Raw genomic sequence first — 21,637 nt, 5'->3', positions numbered from 1 at the left:
TTTTTTTCTTTTTCTATAGAAATGTATGGACTTTTGCCAAAACCTTTGAACCAGGGCTCAAATGAACGAGTCAAATAAACTGAGGTCGAATTAACGCATGTCGACCGGCTTGTTCCCGACGGGTTACAAGTTTGAAGATGTGAAATTAATGCTGGTTATGCTCATGCCAGCAAAACTAAGCAAATGCTGCATTTTAGACTGCCAGCTCAATGTGCAAGAGCCTCGCAGCCTTTCGGATAATATTTTAAACCTCAATAACTTTGCAAAAAACTATTTTTGGAACCTGTGATCAGGGTTATTAGTTCAGATCTGTCTACTAATGCGTGGAAGTAGAGGCAATCCAGACATTGCTTGGTCAACTCAAACTTTAATTATACGCCTGCTGCCAACTCGGCATTTGGCACGAGCAACACGAAACAATCGGTTACGCGTAGCTAGCATAATCCGTAAATAAATTAGGGAAGACAAACATTTGATCCGGACACATACACACGGAACTTGGACAATGGTAAACAATGTGGATAAATGGTCGACACACATTTGTCACGACTCGTGATTACGACTAAGCGCAGGTACAGTGTGTAAGCAGTCTTTCCATACACTCTGCACCGCTTGGCATTTGCAACGGACATTCTTTCGATTCAACATCGTGTCGCTTGCAGCAGCCAGCTGCCACAGAGTATTATTGAAGCGTAGCTTAGAGGTTTGAGCACTCGTTGATTGGTGCTTCAAAAAGGAACTTTGCGTGGAACCATGAAGATCACAAACATTGACTGTCAAAGATGCGAGGCCACCATACGCCGGAAGAAAGTTTGAAGGCAGACGAAAAGTTGAGGGCCTTGGCGACACCTTTGCAGGCAACATTTTTCTCACTATAGCAGACGGCAAGTTCAGTGCCTTGGCAACACCTTTGCAGGCACAGTTTTTCTCACTAGACATAACCCACTGCCAAGGGGGGGGTTACAGACGAGGCGAGGGGACTGTTGGGCTGCTCTCCTTCAAACGTCGACTCACAATCTTCTTGAGCGGTTGCAGATGAGACCACTTAGCTCATAAACACCACAGAGTTCTTCCTCCTCGGCGCCTTCGGCGGTCCAAAGACAGGCAGCGGAGGTCCGACGAACGTGGGAAACTCGTCGGTCGCTTCTGCCGCAAGACCAGAAGGACCGGCGACGTCCTCTTGCGGAAGTGCACGCAGTGCAGCCTCCGCGAGCGGAGGAGACGTGTCCGCATTGGTCACATTGAAGAGCTCCGTTACGCGGACCTTGTGCGTCGTCTCGTCGGTGTAGTAGAAGGCCATGAGGGCCTCCTTGCGTTGGGTGACGTCCAAAAGCTGCTCCAGCTGGCCGGCGCCTTCGGGGCGCTGGCAGCGCTCGATGCACTCCTTCTCCCAGTTGAGCGCCCGGTTGGTCAGCTCGATGGCGTCCATGTCCGAATCCATCTCGTCGCGGTCTTCGCTGAGGGTGCGCAGGGCGTCCACCACACTCCTGCGCCGCCTGCGGTCGCTGCGGTCTGTGCGATCGGCGCGTCCGTCGTGGCTCGACAGGTTCATGGTGAACCCAAAGTTCATGGAGCTGATCACCCGCTGGTCGTTGCCGCCGCCGTCGTTGGTGAGGCCAGCATAGGACTTGCGGTGGCCCCGGCTCTTGGGCGGGAAGTGGGCGTTTCCGCGGGCCAGGTCTTCTAGGCTGCGACTGCGGAGGTCGTGGCGAAGCAGCGGGGCCGGCGGGCGGACCTTGGCGGGGGGCGGGGCCACGGCCTTGCCGGAGGGGACGCGAGAGCGGAGCTTGGGGTCGTCCGGGGTGTAGTTGAACTCGGTGATGTTGAGTTCGCAGGAGAACTTGGCGCTGTACAGGGGGTGGCTGTCCTTGAACTTGGAGACGAGCGATTGGGCAAAGCCCATCAGGCGCATGAGGCTGCACTGCATCTCGTTGCGGAGGTGGGGCAGCAGCTGCCAGAGCCTGAAAGGGTCGGGGATTAGACCTCTCGGACGTCCCACTTCCCCGCAAGTTTAAAGCCTATTAAGGAACACTTGTCTCGGGCGTGGATTCCTCTAGTGATGCGGCATTTGGTAAACAATGGGTAAACCTTTTCTTTTTTTATCAACAAAGCTCGAGATATGCCAAAAAATACTAGTTAGCGTGATGTTTTTTTTAGCTTTGTGGCTACCGACGTATCATTTTCCGCTTTCCTTCTGTAGAATTGGCAAAATCTGGTGCACACTGCAATGCACCAGGCACAAATATAGGGTTGGTGTCTGCTGACTTTTTTTGTTCACATTGTCTAGTACAACAAAGCACAGCGCGAGCTTGCATTATTAGTCCTGTGTTGCGCACCATCCCACTGTGGTTTGTTTTTAGTGCTCTTTGATTTGTTTATGCCGAATTTCGAGCCATTCATCTCACGAGAATGACTGCTTTGTGCCCTAGACGGCCCAATTCCGTAAAGGTCAAAGTCGAGAGAGAGAGACGAGTTGGGCACTCACTTGCAGAGGACGGCAATGGCGATGTCGATGGGCAAGACGTAGGGGATGCTGAGCAAAGAGATGAGTTTCATTGGCCGGTGCCGGAACAGCCAGTTGATGACGCCCTTGTTCAGCTGGTCCGAAGCCTCCTGGATGGCTGCACGGAAGAACACCTCGCCGTTAAAAACGGGCCCCAGTCGACGTCGCTCGGAAGGGAGCGCCCAAATTTGTCCCAAGCGTTGAAAGTCCGAGAACAATTTCAGCATGTCTCGATCGTGCCCGATAAACTCTGAGATGCACGGAATATGTTGCGCACGAGCTGGGCACATGCTGCATGTGAGCGACATCGCCCGATATGATGTCATGTTGGTGACACCCTCATGTCAAGGTCATATAAGCGTAGGGGCCATATTACTCGTATGACCTTGACCCATGTGGCAGTAAAACCCATTCCTATAACACAGTTAAGACGTCCATATAAACAATGGGCAATAGCACGGATAAAAGAAAGGGGGGCTAAGTATCCATTTGCACCGACCTTGCTGTTAAGACTGAACCAGAGTTTATTTGATGGTTTGGTACATGGCGTTTGACTGCACTACCAACCGGGTCCCACAGTAGTGGCGTGGCTGCGGCTAAAAACTTGCAGCTAAACTTTGCCAGAGAATTTTGGTACAAGAGACCGAGCAAACAGTGCAGTCTGACTTCAAATTTCAGGTTTGCTCCCCTTCGAATATTATAGCAGTGTTGTACGGAATGGCATTCCAAAGTTTCCTGAATGCATCCCTTTTAGGAGGAACAGAACACCAGCACCGTTCCATCTTGCACCTGTGAAACGGGAACTCGTTCCACAGGTCCACACGGCAGAAGGACCGGCGTTCCTTTTTTTTCTTTAGTAGTCTGCAATTTTGCCCGAATTCTGCAGGCATTTTGGCTGTTTAGTATTGAGCATTTCTACCACAGACTTTAAAGACCGACGACCAGACTCTAGATTCTGCAAGGCAGAAGATCCTCCTCACCATAAGGGAGGAGGAAGCAGGCAACGGTGGACAGAGTGGAAAGGGGGAGAGGAGGAAGCGAGGGAAGTGGAAAGCACAAACTGGTGGTCGGTCTTTAAGGGATGGGGAAGTGTCCAAAAAATAGTTGGAAACAATGGACCAGAAGAAATGTGATAGCGGCGACTCTACACAAGTTCAATGCGGATATTTTCGCTCGCTCGCTCTATTCTATCTATGGATTATCCGGCACGATATTTAATTAAAATATGCCAATTTGATGGGACATAGAAAGGAATGTGTTCCAATATTGAAAGAAAGGAGCTTTTGTTCCTGTTTTGGAGGAACAGGTGTAAGAGACGAGGATCACTCACCCCTGACCATGGCCTCTGGGAGGCTGTCGGTAAGAGCCAGCTGCTGACGAATCTTGCAGTCCGTGCAGTTGTCGTAGGCGTGCTGCGACCCCTCTTTCTCCGAATCGGTGGACTCTCCTGCCGCCACCTCGGGCTCCTCCATGATAAAGCTCGACTGCACCGCTAGACAGCGTGTGCACGAGATCATGTCTGCAGGGGGAAAGGGACGTTTAACATCCGGGACGCATGTACCTGCACAGTTCTCGTGGAACGAGCTGGGCAAGGAAGCTGGTGACTCACTGGTCTTCTGGAGAAAGCGAACTGCGTCGTCAAAGCCCTGCTGGCACATTCGGCTCAGGATTTCAGGATGCGGTGGAAAGAAGATGCGGCTAGCCCTGTACAGGTTCCCGGGACACAGCTGCATAGACAAAAAACAAAGCAACTTAATTTTTTCTAGTGCACAGGTCTAGAATGTGCTCTAGATAAATCGTGCTGCTGCACCCAGACAGTAGGTAAGCTCCATAGACCCTTTCCAATTTACAGTACCCTCAAATGACTCAAACAAATCACTCAAATAGCAGTCGTCCGCTAGAGTCGTGGCGATATCACAGATATTGTATTTCGTCGGTCACCGTCGCCTTTGCTCGTCAACAGCGATGCAACTTAGAATCAATGCAACAAAACGGCGAAGGGTATCCAGCCTGGCCAGCCTCGTACCGTGATGCTGGTGTTGCTGAAGTTTATCTGCATGAGGTTGAAGGAGTCGTCGATGGGGCAGATGTCACTGTCTCCCGCAAACGGAGACACGGTCAATGTGTTCTCGTCCAGCATGGGCAGGTTGTCGCTGAAGCCGCCATCCATGTACGCCTGCAAGGTGCTCACAGTAAACGGCCTGTCTGGAAAGCAGCGTGTCTCAAAAAGTGTTCAGGAACTCACCACTCCGTTTATTTTGGGGGGCCTGAGTCCAGAGTAGAACGGAATGAAGCAGCTGCATTTCAGGGCCTGGGCATTAAAAAAGAGACAGTTACTTTCTCTTCACCATACCCACATTTTGTGTACACAAAGGGTTCGCGAGTCTCGTCAAAGATGCGGAAAGCAGCGGAAGCGGTATTGCAACTATGCGGACAGCAAGTTTGTCTGCTTGCCCAGGAGTTGCGGTGATGTCAAAACGACGCCGAGCTCCGACTGCCTTTGACTGAAAGGATTGTGGGTAGACCTCAATGCTAGATGCCTTGAGGTCTACCCACAACTTTTTTTTTCCATCGGCCAATGAGAGCTTGGCATTCTGACAGCAGACAAACTTGCACTCCACATAACTTGATAGTTCCAACGATAAGTGAGATCGGCCTCGCCTAAGCACTTTTTCGAGAGCACATTTGAAATGACTTCAAAATACCTGCAATTGTGAACCAGCGTATGCAGCTGGTTTCGAGTGTTGGGAAAACAATTTTTTTTTTTTCTAGAACCCAGAGAAATTGGCAGGCAAGTTGAAATGAACAATTGGGATAGGCACCATAGTAGAAACATTTGCCAACTGAACTGATAAAGCCTCAGACTTCCTCAAATCTTAGAAATAAGCCAAACTTAACCTCTCCCTTCTCCATTTCAAACTTCAGGAATTCATTAGGTAGCACAAGCACAAGGACTCCACCTTCCTGGAGACGAAATTGAGCTGCCCTTTGGCCGAGGCTGCATTCACCCCTTTGCCACAAAAATGACAGCACCTGTTCCCATTGGCAGGTGGCATAGCCACGCAGATCTCTAACGCTTGGTTTTGGGAACAGCTCCAAGACATTCCACCCTGCCAAGCTGGGCTTTTACCCCGCAATGCTACTTTCTGGGCATGCTGCCAGTGGTGAACCTTAAAAAGAAAATATATATATAAATAAAAATAGGTCTCTGGAGAGCTAATGGACATTAGCATGCAGTCTGACTCTCCCGATAAATGAATGCGCATTGGTTACATTTTATGTACAAAAGTTTTTTTTCTATATTTGGCTTTTTATCCTCCATCTTTTTCCTCTATAGTTTATATTTGTTGGCGTGTTTTACTGCCGAAGAACATGGCTGGTCTGTTTACTTAATTTGGTAACTGGAAGGGTGAGGTCAGCGCACGGGGCGAGCTCACGCGGCGAGTGACACAAAGTCGGGCTTCGCTTGGCCATGGAGAGAGGTTCAGTGGCCCGTCTCTGTCACGGGTGGTTGTAATGGTTACAAGGGCCATTTGCGCAAACCAGGATCATGATTAGGATTAATATAACTGGCACCTGCGGCATCATAAGACGCCAGTTCCATGCTTCCAGATGTAGCGATCACGCGGGCTGCTGAATCGTGAAAAATAATTTCCTTTCAATGGCGCGACTGCTAAATGAGCAGAAGAGAAGCTCCCGGTCACAAACTGCCGTTCAATGCGGCCTCGAACCTGTTTCGGCAAATCGTAAGCGCCGACATCGGTGGTCCCGAGAGAGAGAGAGAGAGAAAGAGAAAACGAAAAAAAAGTGCGACGGAAAGCGAGAAAAAAAAAAGCGGACGATAAGTTGGGCGTGTACGTTTTGCTGGGCAACTTCATTTCCTTTTATGCGGGACGCCGATATTTTTTATTTTGTCAATACAAAATAAAGCTAGAAAAAAAAAAAAAGACCAAGGCACACCTAAGCATTCCTTAGGAGTTGTGAATGCGAAAGCAGGCAAGCCGCTCGACCGCTCCCTTTGTCGTCTGCTGCGTACTTTTCGTCGCCGATAAGCGCGTGTGCTCCCCTGGTGATCTTGGACGCTCCGCGCTGATGGACACGTAACGCCATGGGGTGAGCGGTCGCGGAAACTGGCGACCGCAGCGGCCAATGGGAGCCCCGTCGACGCGCGCCACGTTCTGAAGCGCGAAAACCTGCCGTTTTCGCTCTTCAGACTGATGACGTCAGCTCGCTCCATGAGACAGTTAATGCTTTCGCAATATTATTATAAAAAAAAAAAAAAAGCGGAGGCAGCAAATGGCAGCGTTCCTAGACGTCTGAATGCCGAGCTTCGATTGGAATTCACTGCACTCGAATACGCGAGCCAAACGCAGAGTTGTAACGCTTTGGACGGACGAGTGCAGTGGAGACCCATTGGCCCAGGGGCGGATTTAGAGGGGGGGTCCGGATGTCCTGACCCCCCTCTTGATTTCTGCTTGTGTAAAATTTAGGGCATGAAACGAAGGAGAGGGGGAGGGGGTTCGTATATGGCACGCTGACCAACACCTGACCCCCCCCCTCAGAAAATTTCTGCATCCGCCCCTGCATGGGCCCCCGATGTCCCTCTGGATTACCTGGATGAGGTCCTCGCGGCTGTCGAAGTGTGAGAGGAGCACGTTCTTTCCATCGGAGACCCTGGTGAGGGACACGTGCAGCCTGCCGTTGCACATCAGGTGGGCGTTGTCGGGCAGCAGCTTCACCAGGCCGTCGTGGATGATGCTGTTGATGTCGAAGCCCGGGTGCAGAGGCCCCAGGGCACGCTGCCTCGCCCTTACTGCGATCCGCAGCACATATGTTGTGCTTTCGCCTGCAACGACAAGGACAGCGTCAGGACCAGCTGCTATGCTCATTGCGACCGAGCCTGCGGTATTTTAGTGCACCGCGGCTCGGAGGACTCGCGTTGCAGAACACAGGGGGTTCAATCCCCACCTGTTCCCGTTTCGATCTGGTTGGGCACCGTACCGGCGTGCGGTCACGTATCACCTCTGTGTGATGCGCGACCCCGGGCTAAATTTCTCATCTGCAGCCAGATGCAGATGAGATTTAGTGTCGCCGCACCTCGAAGGCAAATGGACCTCATGCTGTCCAAACACAAACTTCAAATTTGGTTCAGAAGTCTGTGAACGGGATGGGCAGGATGTTAAAAAGTCTGGGAGGTTGAAAGCCGAAATGTATTTTGATGGTTCAAACACGTGGCACGGCTACGCTGGTGGACTAGATAATACACCAATTGTACCGGTAGTAACTGTCACCATAGATATGGAGAGAAAGGATGGATGTGTCCATGATGCAGTTGTGCACTGTCGCCTACTGGGTAAAGGTATCGTGTGGGATGCGGACAAAATGGTCCCAGACAAAAAAAGGTCCCGGTCAAAATGGCCCCAAGTGCAAACCCAAACAAAATGGTCACAGGTAAATATTGCGGCATAGACCATGCTTTTTGGAGGTAGTCGATTGTTTGTACTAGACAAAAATTGAACGCAGAAAAAGAAAGCACTTTACTGGACACTTAAATTATGAAACGTTAACAATTTTAAACTTTATGTATCCAATTTAAGAACACTGCATGGCAGTATCTGAGCCAAGCAAAACAGAAAACTACCGTAGAAATAATATACAAGCACATATATCAAATAGTGTATCTATAATATTTTACATTTTCAGCACGAGAAAACAAAAAAGGCTGTTTCTTGCAGGGTGTCGAACAGGAACAGAACCGCTTATTTTGCCCAAACCGGAACAGAACCCGAACAGAAATGTTGGGCGCCATTTTGGAGCTGAACCTAAACTAGAGCAAAGCAAAAGGACCGTTTCGAACCGGTTCGGGCGCGCATTCGCGCTGCTATTCCGTGCGCCGTTAATTTTAAGAAGCTCAGTTAGCGCTGCGGGCAAGGCGTTTCCACTTATGCAAATATTTTTGTAAGCATATTTTACAAAGACGGTCAAACAAGGACATTTCAAACGGCCTTGGTAAACTATGACGGGAGAAGGCAATAAAAATATCCCTTTCCCTCCCGTCACCCCAATGTCCCTTGGTGCAACCCAAATGCCCCTTCAAGCATTCCACAAACGAGCATGTCACAAAAATCCCAGTTCTCCCTATGGTCGCCTGGAGATCAAACTCGGCTGCAGGAGCGAAAGATCGAAATGGAAGAATTCAGCGATAGCTTAGTCAGAGCTTATCGCAGACGTGGAAAGGCGCCCGCGATATGCCAGAAACTTGGAATGAATGACCATAGCCATGACTTCGGCCATTACGTTTCTTTTCTCCATTCCATCTAAGTTGTGTTTTCCGATAGGATAATCACTGGAGTGCCCCTTATCTCCTTGGTAAGGCCACTTTATCTCGCCCCATCTGGCCGTGCTCCCAGCTAGACGGTGTTGACGCCTTTCTTCCGCGGCTTCCCCCAAGCGCGCGCAGCATTCGGCCGGACCGATAAGGCAATCTCTCGGGGGAAGCCATTTCTCAACACCCCCGCCTTGAAATCGGACATTCTTTCTCTCGTCTGTTTACGTTTCGTCGGCTGTGGTGCGCCGTGGCTGCATGCGCTCGACGTACGCCTAGGGTGACTCGCAAGTTTCGCTGTTTACCTGCCAGCTCGCGTCCTTTCGTTAGAAAAGCATTTGCAGACGAGGAAGAGCTTTCCGTCTGGATGAGGATCAGTGACTTGCAACTTACGCGAGCTGAACTTCTCGGTAATCGGACTAAAGCTAACCGGACAGAAGCTCACCGGACAAAAACTTTTTTTTGGCTACACGGGCGAATCACGGGTGCGGACGCAATGGACATTGCACCATTTTAGAGCGCAGCTCCAAGGCGCCCGTTTCCGGGTTAAGCGGCGTCGGCGTGACCGCGCGTTGCATTATGGGACGTTTCCCATAACGACGTCACGCGTGACGTCATGAGTGTAAAATTTTCCCGCTAAATTTAGCGGAAAAAGAAAAATTTCTTCGCTATATTTAGCGGAGAAATTCATGTCACGTGACCTCAACACCAATCCAGTTTCCCCGCTAAACTTAACGGGAAAACTTAAAAATTAGCGGGAAAATTTTTGCTTAATTTAGCGGGAAATTTAGCGAAAAATTTCCGCTAAATAGGAGGGGAGGAGGAGGGGGGTACAGAGGAGAGCAGGAACATACCCTTTCCTTCTCCTCCTCAGAAGCTGCGCTCTAATTCGGCATTACGGAGAATCGTAAACGTCTATCATTTTTTAGGAGAACCGGAGCCCCATCTAATGTAATGGTGTCGACAGATAAGCCAAACAGGCACAGAGGCAACGATTTGGGACCAAAATTTACGACACCGAAACTGGGTGGAGCTGATAAGATCAAGCTTGGCTGACTAAAGGTACGCCGGAACCGTCTAAAGAATATTTGCGAGGGGTTCCAGGCAGTCTTGGGTAAGTCTTTTAAAAAGTAATTCGTTAAGTCTTTCAGAAAAAAGTAGCGAAGTTACCGCTACAGTTACCGCAACAAAAGAGTAACTCGTTACAGTTACTTTTTAAAAAGTAACGACGTTACTTTTCAGTTACTTTTCTAGAGCACAAAAACATTTAGGAAACACTAGAAAATACCCGTCACCAAGTTTTATTGCATGAAATTAAAAAAGGGATCCGTTTTACTTCATATTGTAACTTAGCAGCAGCTACTTCTCGAAATTAGTGTCTGAAAGTTTCCCTCGTTTGATGGCGAACACGAAACATGCGCAGAGCCCTCTGCGTGTATTGTTGATTCACAATTGATTCACCCGATTAAAAGGCATTTGCACAGAAAAAAGAACAACCGCAACATAGATAGTGCTTGAAGTTACTAAGATGTAAGTGTTCAGTCACAAAAGTACAAGCGCGTGTGTAAAGATAACTAAATATGTTTTATCAAATCTACACGTGGCTATATTCAGGTCGTCACTCGCTAGAAAAGAACGTATTCACAAGTTTGGGCAAGGCCAACTTGACATTCGAAATGTCGCAACAGACAATTTGGAAAGTGCAAGGAATAGCTAGATTGTACACGTTCAATGATACATTATTCAAAAGAAACTTCAAAGTAACGACAAAAGTAACGTCGTTACTTTCATCGTTACTTGAGAAAAAGTAATAGAACTACAGTTACAGTTTGAAAAAGTAACTCGTTACAGTTACAAGTTACCAAAAAAGTGACAAAGTTAAAGTAACGCATTAATACCCAAGACTGGTTCCAGGTACAGTGAGACCTACCAGGACTGCTGGAGCCAGTAGGGGACTGCATTCGCTTCTAACCAATCGATAAATAAATTTGTTTGCACTCTAATCAACATACCATGTGCCTGTCAGATTGTAATTTATCGTTGCATTTTAGTGTGGTAACAGTGGTAACAACGGCGATTTTCGGGGGGCCACACAAGGCCAAAGTAACAAAGTTTAGTTATGTGAAAAGGCTTTAACGAAGCAAATTTGACCTTTAAATGGCCACCCAACTACAGGAGCCTATTCTTAAGCTACTCCATAACGATAGTCTAAATATTGACGCAAATTAACACATTTTCTGAAAATCTAGGGAAATTAGGGAAACAGAAACAAGGACAAGAAGTAAACAGGACAGGCGCTATCAGGCGCTATCAGGCGCTTGTTTACTTCTTGTCCTTGTTTCTGTTGCGCTATTTTATATGTTTTACTAAGATGAACAACTAGCCCAACAACGTACCTTACTAAATTAGGGAATATTTCGATAAAAATCTGAGAAGAAACGACCCCGGAGGGGTTGGCAGCACTGCACGGCAGTTCGTCTATTGGCCAATTCGTCTGGGCCCGCATCGCACCGGTGCAGTGCGGTTCGTGGTACACGGAAGGCTACAGGGGAGAGGGGAGCTTCCTTCTCTCCGCACCAGTCTTTCGTGTACTAAAGTGGAAATAGTTTACTGCACTCGATGGGTGCGGTGTGCCCCAGACTAAAACATCGAGGGACTTTACCCCAGAAGAATAAGCCACACACACGTATATATATATATATAGACGCTTTACACGCGCGCCAAATTACAGCCGCCATTGCTGACCTTCTCTTGTCTTACCGGGATGCCGAGCAACTGAAACGGTAGTTGACGATCCTCTACAAAGGCCGATGCTTTAGAAAAGGACACAGTTAAATCTAATATGGCAATAACCTGGCCTGCTACGGTAATGATGAAGTGAAATGAACGAAATAAGAGGAAACAAAAACTGAAGGTCAGTTATGGCGGCGTCCATGCACAGCTGCTGCAAAGCGTCTATAAGAAAACTTCTGGTCAGTTTTTTGTGGCAATCCGAAGAGAGGAGGAAAGCGCGTGTTTGGTGGTTGGTGCGCCCTCTCCCCTAGCATTGACTGTACAGCCACAGAAAGTTGACCGCGAGTAGCACATCAGCCGACGCGTCGGACGTTCGCCATGACGCGGACTGGAGGAACGCGAGCGCGTCATCTGCATGCGCAGTGCAGCTGCCTCTCGAAGCGCCCGAGACCCTCGAGCTGCAATGTGGACGCTCGCCGATAAGATAGCGTCGCCGGCCGGGAACGCATATCTCGATGGCACGCGCTCGTGACACACAATCGCGTCACTCTCCTTCCTCGTTCGGCTCGCGATCGTTGGACGACCCGGCGGCAACAGGATACGGTAAATAAAGGGCGCGCTTGGAGCTGCCCATTTCGGACGGGTAGTAACTGGACGCCATAGCTGAGTGCTTACAGTGCGTGCTCAGAGCGAGCTCGCGTTTACAGGACCCGCGATCTTGATGGTGTGGAAAAGAACCGTGCAAGCTCGCCATCAGCACGCGCTCAGCAGCCGCGGATGTTTTCTTTTTGAGACGGGAACAGCCACGATTTGCCAAACGGGCAGTACAATGTTTTACTGTTAGTATCCGGGTCATTCGGTCGTATTATTCGGGAATGTAATGTAATTGTCTTGCTCGCGTGTTTAGGCAGCCTCGAAGTCGGTGCCTCAGCGGATGACCTGTCTCTTAGCTGTAGATGAGAAATTTAGCCAGCGCAGTAAAACCACTAACCAGGGCCTTTAACGTGCACCACGCAGCGGTGATTACACGAGCGCGTGCTGGTACGAAACTCATCCAGATTGAAACGGACAGGGGGTTTCGGCCACCGATCCCCCCGTATTATACTGCTTTCACCGGACAGAAACAAGAGGAACAAATGACACATACAAAGCGCAAAAGGACAAGAGGAACAACGGCGGACTGCCAAATTTGACGATGTTGGTTTTAAGAACACGATGGTTTCGAGCTTCCACCGTTACACATACTACATCGAGCTTACGTACTATACAAGGCCGTGAGAGCCAGTTGCTACAAGACGTCTCGTAGCCGGCTTGAAACGGCTCGACTAAGCTAGGAACGTCTTGGGCAACGCAAGACGTCTATAAGACGTCTTTACAAGACGTCTCAAGATATCTTGACGTAGACGTCTAAAAGACATCTCAAAGAGACGACTCGCGTCTTGGGCGTCTTGTAGCTGTCTCTAAGATGTCTAGGAGACGCCTTGCAACTTGCAAGACGTCTTGTAGCCCGAAAAGAAGGAGCGTTATGAAGTCTACAGGGCGGCTACAAGATGACCAAAGACGTCTTAGGCTATCACGTCTTGCTGAGACAGATACAAGACCTCTTGCTCGTCTTGCCAAGACGTCTACTAGACGGCTTCGGGTTTAGTAGGATCTATGGTTTCGTTTGCGCGAGAACGCCTGCAAATGAGATCCAACCCCACGTTTTGATAGAGTGTGAAACAGTCATGTCGTCACGAGTAGGAAGCGTGAAGTCACACTCCTCACACAAAAGAGTCCCGGGAATGTACGTATGTATGTAATTTGCGGCGCAATCTCTTTGCATCTGTCTGGTAAAAGCGAGCGAGTTGAACACAATACTTAAAATCGAAAGAATAAAACACGGAGGACAAGCACAGGACAACCACGTTCTTTCATTTTGATTGAAAGAACCTGGTTGTCCTGTGCTTGTCCTCCGTGTTTTATTCTTTCGATTGCAAGTGCTGAAACTTCCTCTCTCGCATCGCCGAGTGTTCGCGTGCCTGATATCATTTCACCTATTCAAACGAGGTTCGTGTCGCAGGAGGGGAACAATGGGTCTCGTTGTTTTGGTTCAAGGACAGGTTGCTTGCTGCCGGATAGATAGATGCCCCATGCTGCGCTCACGTATCTGCGCTCGCCAAGGCCTCTTCGGGGGCTTCAATTGGTTCCTTCGAATGTTAAACACTGGCCGCCAAGGGACTCCGTTGGGTGCTTTACTGCCTTTACAGGCTCAAGCTCGCTCTCAAGAAGTAGAATAAGAAAGAAATGACTGGTACGTCGACCCGGTCTAGGGAAGGAAAAGACAGTCATAAAACGCGGTCCTGGAATAAAAACGCATCACATATACCCCTCAGCTAATAACCGAGTGGTTCGTGAATTTTAGAATAACGCTAACTTTTATTTAGTTCAGCGCAAAACCCTCCACTGTGAGGACTACGGCCGGGCGTCGGCCAGGCGAGGCGTAGGGCGATGAGGCGAGGCCGGGGCAAGTAACAGTCGAATAAAGTTTTATTAACGGGCGTATAAGAAAAGGAACGAGGCGCTGACGCGCCACATGGCTCGGTCGCACCAAAAACAGAAGCAGGCTGGGCAGGCTGGGACTCTTGTCCGCCAGGCTTGATGGTAAGGATGAAAAGAACACCGGGCCGTGGTAGATGGCGCTAGTAGCTTGCTCACACCACTATGCGAGACGGTGCAAGCATGACTTGTAACAGCAATCAAAGTATTTCTCAACAGAAAGAAGAGGCTCGGACATTTCAGAACTCAAAAGTGCAACGAGGCCGCCGCCCCGCCCCTCTCTTCCCCTCTTCCCCCCCCTTCCCCCGTTTTCCAAGCCTAAAAAAAAAAAAGTATATATATATATATATATTATCAGACACCTAGTTTGATTAAAAAGAATATAGTATACTTATCTCTCTCTCTCTCTCTCTCTATATATATATATATATATATATATATATATATATATATATATATATATATATATATATATATATATATATATATATATCGTAAAAAGGAGGTAAAAGCTTTAAAACGTATTTATTGTACATATATATATATATAAGTATACTATATTCTTTTTAATCAAACTAGATGTCTGACAAAAGAATGTTCAGTATGTTGAGTTCAAAGATGGTCAGACACAAGGGAGTTTTTGCGCAAGCTTCCGGGAGCACTGACAAACCTGCCGACACTTTCCCACGAAACGAAGCATCTGCCACGCGATTCCACGGTCCAGGATTTCGACAATCGTTGGCTGACCGTTTAGAGTAGCGCCGCTATCATTGGACGCGTGATCCCGTTCCCCACAAGCCTTTGATTCGTCTGATTCGTCTTCGGAGAATTCGGAAAGATATTTGCCTATCTGAAGCTCGAAGTGAAGACGGCGAAGATGCGCGGACGTTGACGGGGAGACTTCGGCGTTGTAGAGCCTGGATGGGTTGCTCCGTCCGTTGAGCATCTCATTGTCCTACCGCAGCCAATGAGGTTGCGCAATTCGCCGATAAGAAGGAGACGAAGCAAGGAGCGGGAAACAAATGAGCCAGGCCCTACAAGCCTCTGACCGAACCGAAAGACTGTCACCACCGGCACTGACCTACTAAGCAAAAAAAGTGCGCGGGCGAGCTGGTGCTAGTTGATCCTGTCATAAAAGCCTAAGGCTGTGGTAAAAAAAGAAGCAAGTATCACGGTGAAAAAAACCTTGAGACTAGGGACAAGTCAACACCGCGATGTCTTGCCCCACAACTACGTTTTCTTCTTTTTTTTCTTTTTTAGACTTATAGGTTTCTTTTTATTTTTACCAGTTTCATGTTTCACAGAATGTGACCTAATACGCAATAAGGTTTAAGGACTGCCTAAAAAAATTCCAAAAAGTGAAAAGAAAATGACTGAGGTCGACGACCTTTTGCGGCGGCAGACATGTGGACGCCGAAGGCCACGTTGGCGAGGAATAGGAGCCTGCAGCGCGTGTTCTTACGAGGGTGTGTGGACGACGCGCGTCGAGTGCAGCGGGTGCCCTTTGCGAAACGCGCTTGGGCAAGCTCACTTCGAGTCACGCGCTATCGCATGATCGGGGGACGACCTTCGCTGGCGCTCGCCTGACGAGAGCTGGACGCTGCCCCCGAGCGACCCGTGCACGCCGACGCCCGTACCCTGGACAAGATGTATGGACTGCCCCCTGGCTACGTCACTGCGTCTCATACACACGTGGAAAAGAACGGCAAGCTCAGGCTCGCGCCTGCAGTTCTGACACCGCTGTACACGGTCGTCTAGAGCAGGGCTCTCGAAACCCCGGTCAGAGGAAGTCTCCCAAACGCTTCCAAACGCCGCGCTGCTACCGGCGAAAAGAAAGAGTGCGCGTGAAGAAACGACGCCGGGGCGCGCTTTAAATGCCCAAACCAGAAAGAACGAGAGCAATCAAACGCTAGAACGCGGGTCCTTCGCCATATTATTACCGCCCCCAGCAGCACCAGAACTGTTAGGCCCCTGCTTCGTGCCTGTGCTCCTTCCCGTTATCGTGTACATTGTGTTTAGTGTCCTCTGTCAAAACTACTGCATATGGTCGGCATTAGTTTTATCATTTTCATTAGTCTTTTGCATGCAGTGCGCGATATGTGCCAAAGTTCCCAGGCGCTTTGATTTATGCCTGCTAAGTTTTCTTAATAACAGCTGTGTATGATGCCATAAACACCTAAATATTACGTTTTAAATGAAATTAAATGTATTCATCCACCCATGTGTGTCTGTGTGTGTGGTTTTAATACTTACTCTTAAGAAAAAAATATTTGTTTAAACGCTTATTTAGGTTTATTTATTTCGTTTTTCGTATTATACAATCATTCTGTTTTCTCGAAACTGCGACAGATCCCTAAATGTAAAAGTTTAAAGACCCGTGGCGAGAGAAAAAACGATGCCTTCCAGCGCGAGCGTTCTATTAGCTTCGCTTTCAAAGGACGACGGAATGCAGCCATCTCATTCGGACACTCGTGAGAATGTGACAGGTCGTACACGCTTGACGAAAGTTGGGCCGGAAGTCAAAGCAGGATACGCTGTACCACGTATAAGGTTGTTACCCAAGCATCTAAAGGAATCCCGGGAGCGTAAGGGCTGCAGGCGCTGGCGTCTTCAGCTCTAACTGTTGGAAAGCAAACATCTCAAACAAATGGAACATGGCACGCGCGTTCCACAGACGCTTTTTGTTATTTCCTTCGAATCTTTTCTATAAGGAAGGTGACCACGTGCAGCGCCAGTACCTACGTTCCCAACATTCTTTTTGATGCTCGGGTAGTAGACCTATTGCTAAATTACCCGAGCATCAAGGAGAATGCAGGGATTGGTGTGCCACGCGCCGCTGCACGTGCTGCGGTCTCAGCAGTAGTAACTTTTCGAAAGCAAATGCCTAAAACAAATGGCATCTTGCACGCGCGTTCGTCAACGCTTTATTTTGGTTATTTGCTTCGAATCTTTTATACAGGGAAGGCGTGCGCGTGTGGCGCGTTGGAACACCAATCCCTGCATTCTTCTTGCTGCTTGGGTAATTTAGCAATAGGTCTATTTAGCGAAAGGTATATTCCCTCGGGGGATTTGGAGCGAAATCGCTTCATGCTCAAGCCCAAGAAGATACCAACAAAACAATCGCTCCAAATCAACCGAATAGACTTCTTCCGAAACTGGAAGCGCCTCACCGCGGCGTAATGCCACGTTATGCATCGCGGGAATCAGTAGGAAGCAAGATTCATACGCGTTCCGCTCCTGGCCCACAGGTTCCCAGAATGCAGCGCGCGAGGTGACGGATGTATGGAAGTAATCTCTTCCCCGCGGCATTGGATGCGCACTTGGGGGAAGACGAAAGCGTCCGTCCGTCGATAGCTAAGATTTGGGATGCGCGTTCCCGACTGTGAGGTCACTTGTCCCTCCCATAGACAGCGGGCATCTTCTCACTGCTCCCAAGTCAATGAAGCAAGAATCGTGAACGTAAGAAGCCACGCGTTCATTATTACCGCTCGGTGTCCATCGCTCTCGGCTCGTATGGACGACGGAATCGGTCCAACGTTGCCGTGCGCTGGAAAGTCATTCTATCCTGGTTTTTAACTTTTTTATGGTGACCACAAAGTTTCCGCTCTAAGATCGCGCAAAAATCCCAGTGCATCATCACAGTGACAGCAGCTCGGCGCTATCGTAGCGGCGCCGTGCGCGGTTGTGAGAATTTAAGGGCCATTTTCGCTGGCGCTCTTGTATTCCGCTCCCGTGACCAATCCGTACTTGGTCTAGGCGACGAGCCAGCGCGCCATAACTGAAATCGGCCTTCGGACTGGACCATACACGTCGACTGCGGCATAACAGCGTCTCTTTGGAACGGCTCCACAAGGCGCTCGTAGCTTTTAGCCGTGCTCTGGCGTCCGCGCTTGAGGCGCACGAAAGGCTACAGCGTAATCGAAGGTAGAAAAAGAATATGGAATGCACACCGCCTTTAATTCATTCGAATGGCGACAGTTGAGTTCATAGCGTGCGTGTGTTTCTCTCAGCCATGGGAAGACGCTGGTTCGAATCCGATTCGGAGGGCGGATTCGAATGAGCTGTTTCAACAACCCCGAGACTGCGTGCAGGGAAGCGAAGGACGACACGCTCTACTTTTCCTGAAAGTGTCGTCCTTTGCTTAGGTTTGCTTTGCTCGGTGAATGTGCAGGGAGAATGGTGTTCTGTGTACACAGTCTGTACCCGTCTATCTAGTATAGAGCCACCTCAACAAAAGTTCCTCCATATGGACTTTAACCTCGACCTACAGAAGGCGGCAAAGCCACCAGCTGCGCTAAACGTGTGGCGGGGATACGTGTGCTATATTACCCCTCCAGAAAAAAAAAAATATTTCTCTCCTTGCAGTTACCTTAGGTTGCCATGGCAACCGCGTGACGTCTTTTTTTTACTCTGTCACAATGATGTTTTACTCATTAAAACAAAAATATAGACAGTGCGCGGGCGAGCTGGTGGAAGTTCATGATGGCTTTAACCCAAAACTAAGACAAAAAACTTTTTTTTTTTTTTAATTTATTATTATAAAAAACAAAATTTTAGTGAAAACAAAACGAAAAAAACGGGAATGAATGCATTTTTACGGTGAATCGCTTCGCTATTTTCAGATAAGGTAATTAACGTCCACCGGCTGTTACGAAGTGCCTTGAGGGGCGAAGCCCCTGACCTTCAGCAGCGTCTGCCCTCTGGAAACTAATGGAGGGGAACCGTCACGTGACCACTCTGGCCATTCCGGTGGAAGCGCATGCCGAAGATCTCTGCTCGCCGCTTTCACGGCTTGCTGGGGTTACTGTCTGTTTCCTTTTCCGAGGCCAAAGAAGACGGTCCGTCTAAACCGTGCGCTCGATGCACCCGCTGCCTATCGCCTATATCGCCTATCTATACCTTTGTATAGTAATGCGCAAGCCACGCAATTTTGGCGTTGTTTACCGACTTCTAAAATGGCGCGTTGTCAGCGCATGAGAGAGAGAGGTCCTCTTTGTTGCGCAGGTTTGGGTGCATTCCACGATAGCATTCCGCGAGAAGGTTGTCCATCCACGTGAGGAGGCTTCCAAAAGCTTTGCAAGATAACACGGACATTTCGAGAGAAAACACTGCCACGCGATACGGAAATTGTGTGCACGAGGTCCACAAACTATGTCGCCACTGCCAGCTCGTAGCGTCGTGCACGCTTCGACTGTGGACAGGCGCCAGGCGGGCATCACGCGGGTTCCGTCGATGTTGTCGTAAACACGCATGTGCAGGGAGAATGGGGGAGACCTCGTGGTCGGCCACTTGTCAACGCCAGTCAGGAAGGGTTCCGCTCGCGACAACCCGCGGCGTCCAGCGTACGTCAACCGACGCTGTCAAAATGCGAACAACCACTCGCAGATGCAACCGAAGGTCGAGTGCGCGCGCCTCTCGACGCGAGTAGCGAAAACAGGAAAGTCACCGCTGGCTACACGATGTGTGGTTACCGACGTCCATGGTAGAGACGCAATATGCACAAAGAATTACAATAAACTGACTTAAAAAAAAGAAGAAAGCACTGCGGAGAGCAAAGTCATCTGCTTCCTGTGCAGGAGTTGCTATGACGTCAGAAAAACGCCGAGCTCTGATCGAGTCTGATTGAAAAATAGTGGGGAGACCTCAAGGCAAGCTGCCTTCAGGTCTACCCACTATCCTTCAATCAGAGCCAATAAGAGCTCGGCGTTTTTCTGACGTCACCACAACCAGCGGCGTAGACTTTCCATTTTCCCGGGAAAGGGGGGGGGGGGGGGGGGGGGGCAGGCTGCGAAGTTCTCCGGGAAAGGGGGGGGGGGGGGGGGGGGGGGCTGCACATTACCTTTTCGCCAGAACTGGAGATTGAAGCTAACGAAAGCACGCTGGGATTCCATTTCCCATGTATTTTGTCAATAAATGCAACGTGGGCGTTATTTTGTTTACATGCCACTACTAAAGAAGCTCGTTACATGGCACGTAAACAGCGTCATGGCCCGGGCCCGGGGGGGGATCTGCCCCCCCCCCCCCGGATTTCACTAGGGGGGGGGGCACGAGCCCCGATGCCCCCCCCCCCCCCCGAAGTCTAGGCCTATGACCACAACCCCTGCAAAAGAAGCAGACGAACTTGCGTTCCGCCTAGAGCGAGACTCCGCTACACGATAAACATTACAGCGCATCCGCTGCAGCGCCAAGTCGGAGAACAACAATCAATCGGTGTGCGCGACGCTGGCGCAAACGTTGTACGTCAATCTGCGTAGTCAAGCACGTACTCAACAAAAAAAAAAAAAAAAAGCGAGCGAGGTGTTTTGATCATACAGGACGCGACACCAACGGGTAAACAGGCTCACCGAAGGGCACCTCGCAGCAGAGCCCAGCCGCGGCCAGGGCCCCGGCCGAAGCCCCGGCGATCTTGCTCAGGCAGTGGGGCGCGTATTCCTTGAACGCACTGGCGACCCCGACGTGGTAGATTCCTAGGAACCCGCACCCGGAAAAGGACAGATTCATTCTCCGACGCCGACGCGGTGGCGAACAAGCGACGCTGCAGCTCCTTGCACGGCGACTCGGGAGCTCGTTTCTTGGCGTGCCTTCCGACGCGAGCGTAGACGACGTTGTAGACGTTATCGAGCGAGTCTGATTGAGCGCGCGAGTTGTGCCGCCGCTACCTTCCTGTTGCCGCCGTGCCAAGTGGGCATCCATCGCTCCACCTCTTCCGACGCGATCCATGTCGTCACGTTTGTTGTGGGAGTTCCCCGTACACGTAATCTTGGCCGCGTCGCCTGATCGCGCGGTATCTTGGGTCGCCTTAACGCGAGGCCGCCGTTCGTGCGAGTCCCGCTATCGTGCACAGCGAGCGGCTCCCGCGAACCCCTGTCTGTTCGAAACGGGGCATAAAGACGCTTTTTCCATTGTATCCGCCCGCAGGCTGCAAAGAATGCAACGCTGCAAGGCCGCCAAAGGTGTGTTGGCATTCCGCGCCGCTGATTGGTCCAAAGAATGTGGCGTGTTCCGTGACGTCGCTCGGGCGCCGTTGCCGTGGTAACTGTACCGGCGTACCGGCTGGCCGATGCCGGGAGCCTTTTCTGCTCGGGTGTTCAGGGTCGCGGTGGTCGAAGCCGCTGAATGGCTTGACGTCTGCGACGTGCGCATGCAGGCTCGCTCGTGAAAACAACAACAAGAAAAGACACTTCCTCGATGGCGAACGCACGGGGGCAAGTTTTATTGCATGGATCTCCGGAGGGTAATTTTAGCGCGCGTTCAAGACGCCCTCTCGCGTGCGCGTCTTGGTGTTTGCGTGCGAGCGTGATTGGCGTCTATGTTTGAGGATGTTTCTATCTCGCATTTTTTGTCCCTTTGTTCGTAAGAGTATGCTAAATTTTGTTCGCTGTAAGCGAAAAATCACGTAAGGTCGTGACCGGCTAAAAATGAAAGTGCCGGAGTTTTACGCTGTAACGTTTGCAAATTAAAATAAGCAAAAAAAAAAAAAAAAGTGGCGTAGAAGTTATTTGCCGATACCTACGAATATTTTCGTCGAATTTTATTGC

The 21,637-nt window shown here is 49.7% G+C and overlaps 1 protein-coding gene across 1 annotated transcript; it reads right to left on the bottom strand.

Annotated features, from left to right (window-relative positions):
* Positions 1 to 347: 347 nt before the first annotated feature.
* Positions 348 to 21,059, bottom strand: LOC8052050 (patatin-like phospholipase domain-containing protein 2). The gene is made up of 8 exons (XM_029992430.3): positions 20,444 to 21,059; positions 7,117 to 7,349; positions 4,749 to 4,814; positions 4,530 to 4,679; positions 4,113 to 4,230; positions 3,834 to 4,022; positions 2,486 to 2,621; positions 348 to 1,961 (listed from the first exon to the last, which is right to left on the bottom strand). The coding sequence occupies exons 1-8, from the start codon at positions 20,817 to 20,819 to the stop codon at positions 1,046 to 1,048; spliced, it is 2,184 nt and encodes a 727-aa protein (XP_029848290.2). The 5' UTR covers positions 20,820 to 21,059; the 3' UTR covers positions 348 to 1,045.
* Between the last annotated feature and the right edge of the window lie 578 nt (positions 21,060 to 21,637).

This window comes from Ixodes scapularis, unplaced genomic scaffold, assembly GCF_016920785.2.
Source record: "Ixodes scapularis isolate PalLabHiFi unplaced genomic scaffold, ASM1692078v2 PGA_scaffold7__128_contigs__length_106722199, whole genome shotgun sequence".
Classification (NCBI taxonomy): Eukaryota; Metazoa; Arthropoda; class Arachnida; order Ixodida; family Ixodidae; genus Ixodes; species Ixodes scapularis.
Note: the sequence above shows the minus strand (reverse complement) of the source record. Positions and strands in the feature narration are given on the sequence as shown.

Coding starts and splice junctions, on each gene's coding strand:
- LOC8052050 (XM_029992430.3), bottom strand. CDS start 20,819: ATGGATCGCGTCGGAAGAGGTGGAGCGATGGATGCCCACTTGGCACGG. Junction 7,350..20,443: donor CTGCTGCGAGGTGCCCTTCG/GTGAGCCTGTTT, acceptor TTGTCGTTGCAG/GCGAAAGCACAACATATGTG. Junction 2,622..3,833: donor CCCAGAGGCCATGGTCAGGG/GTGAGTGATCCT, acceptor TCTTCCGTGCAG/CCATCCAGGAGGCTTCGGAC.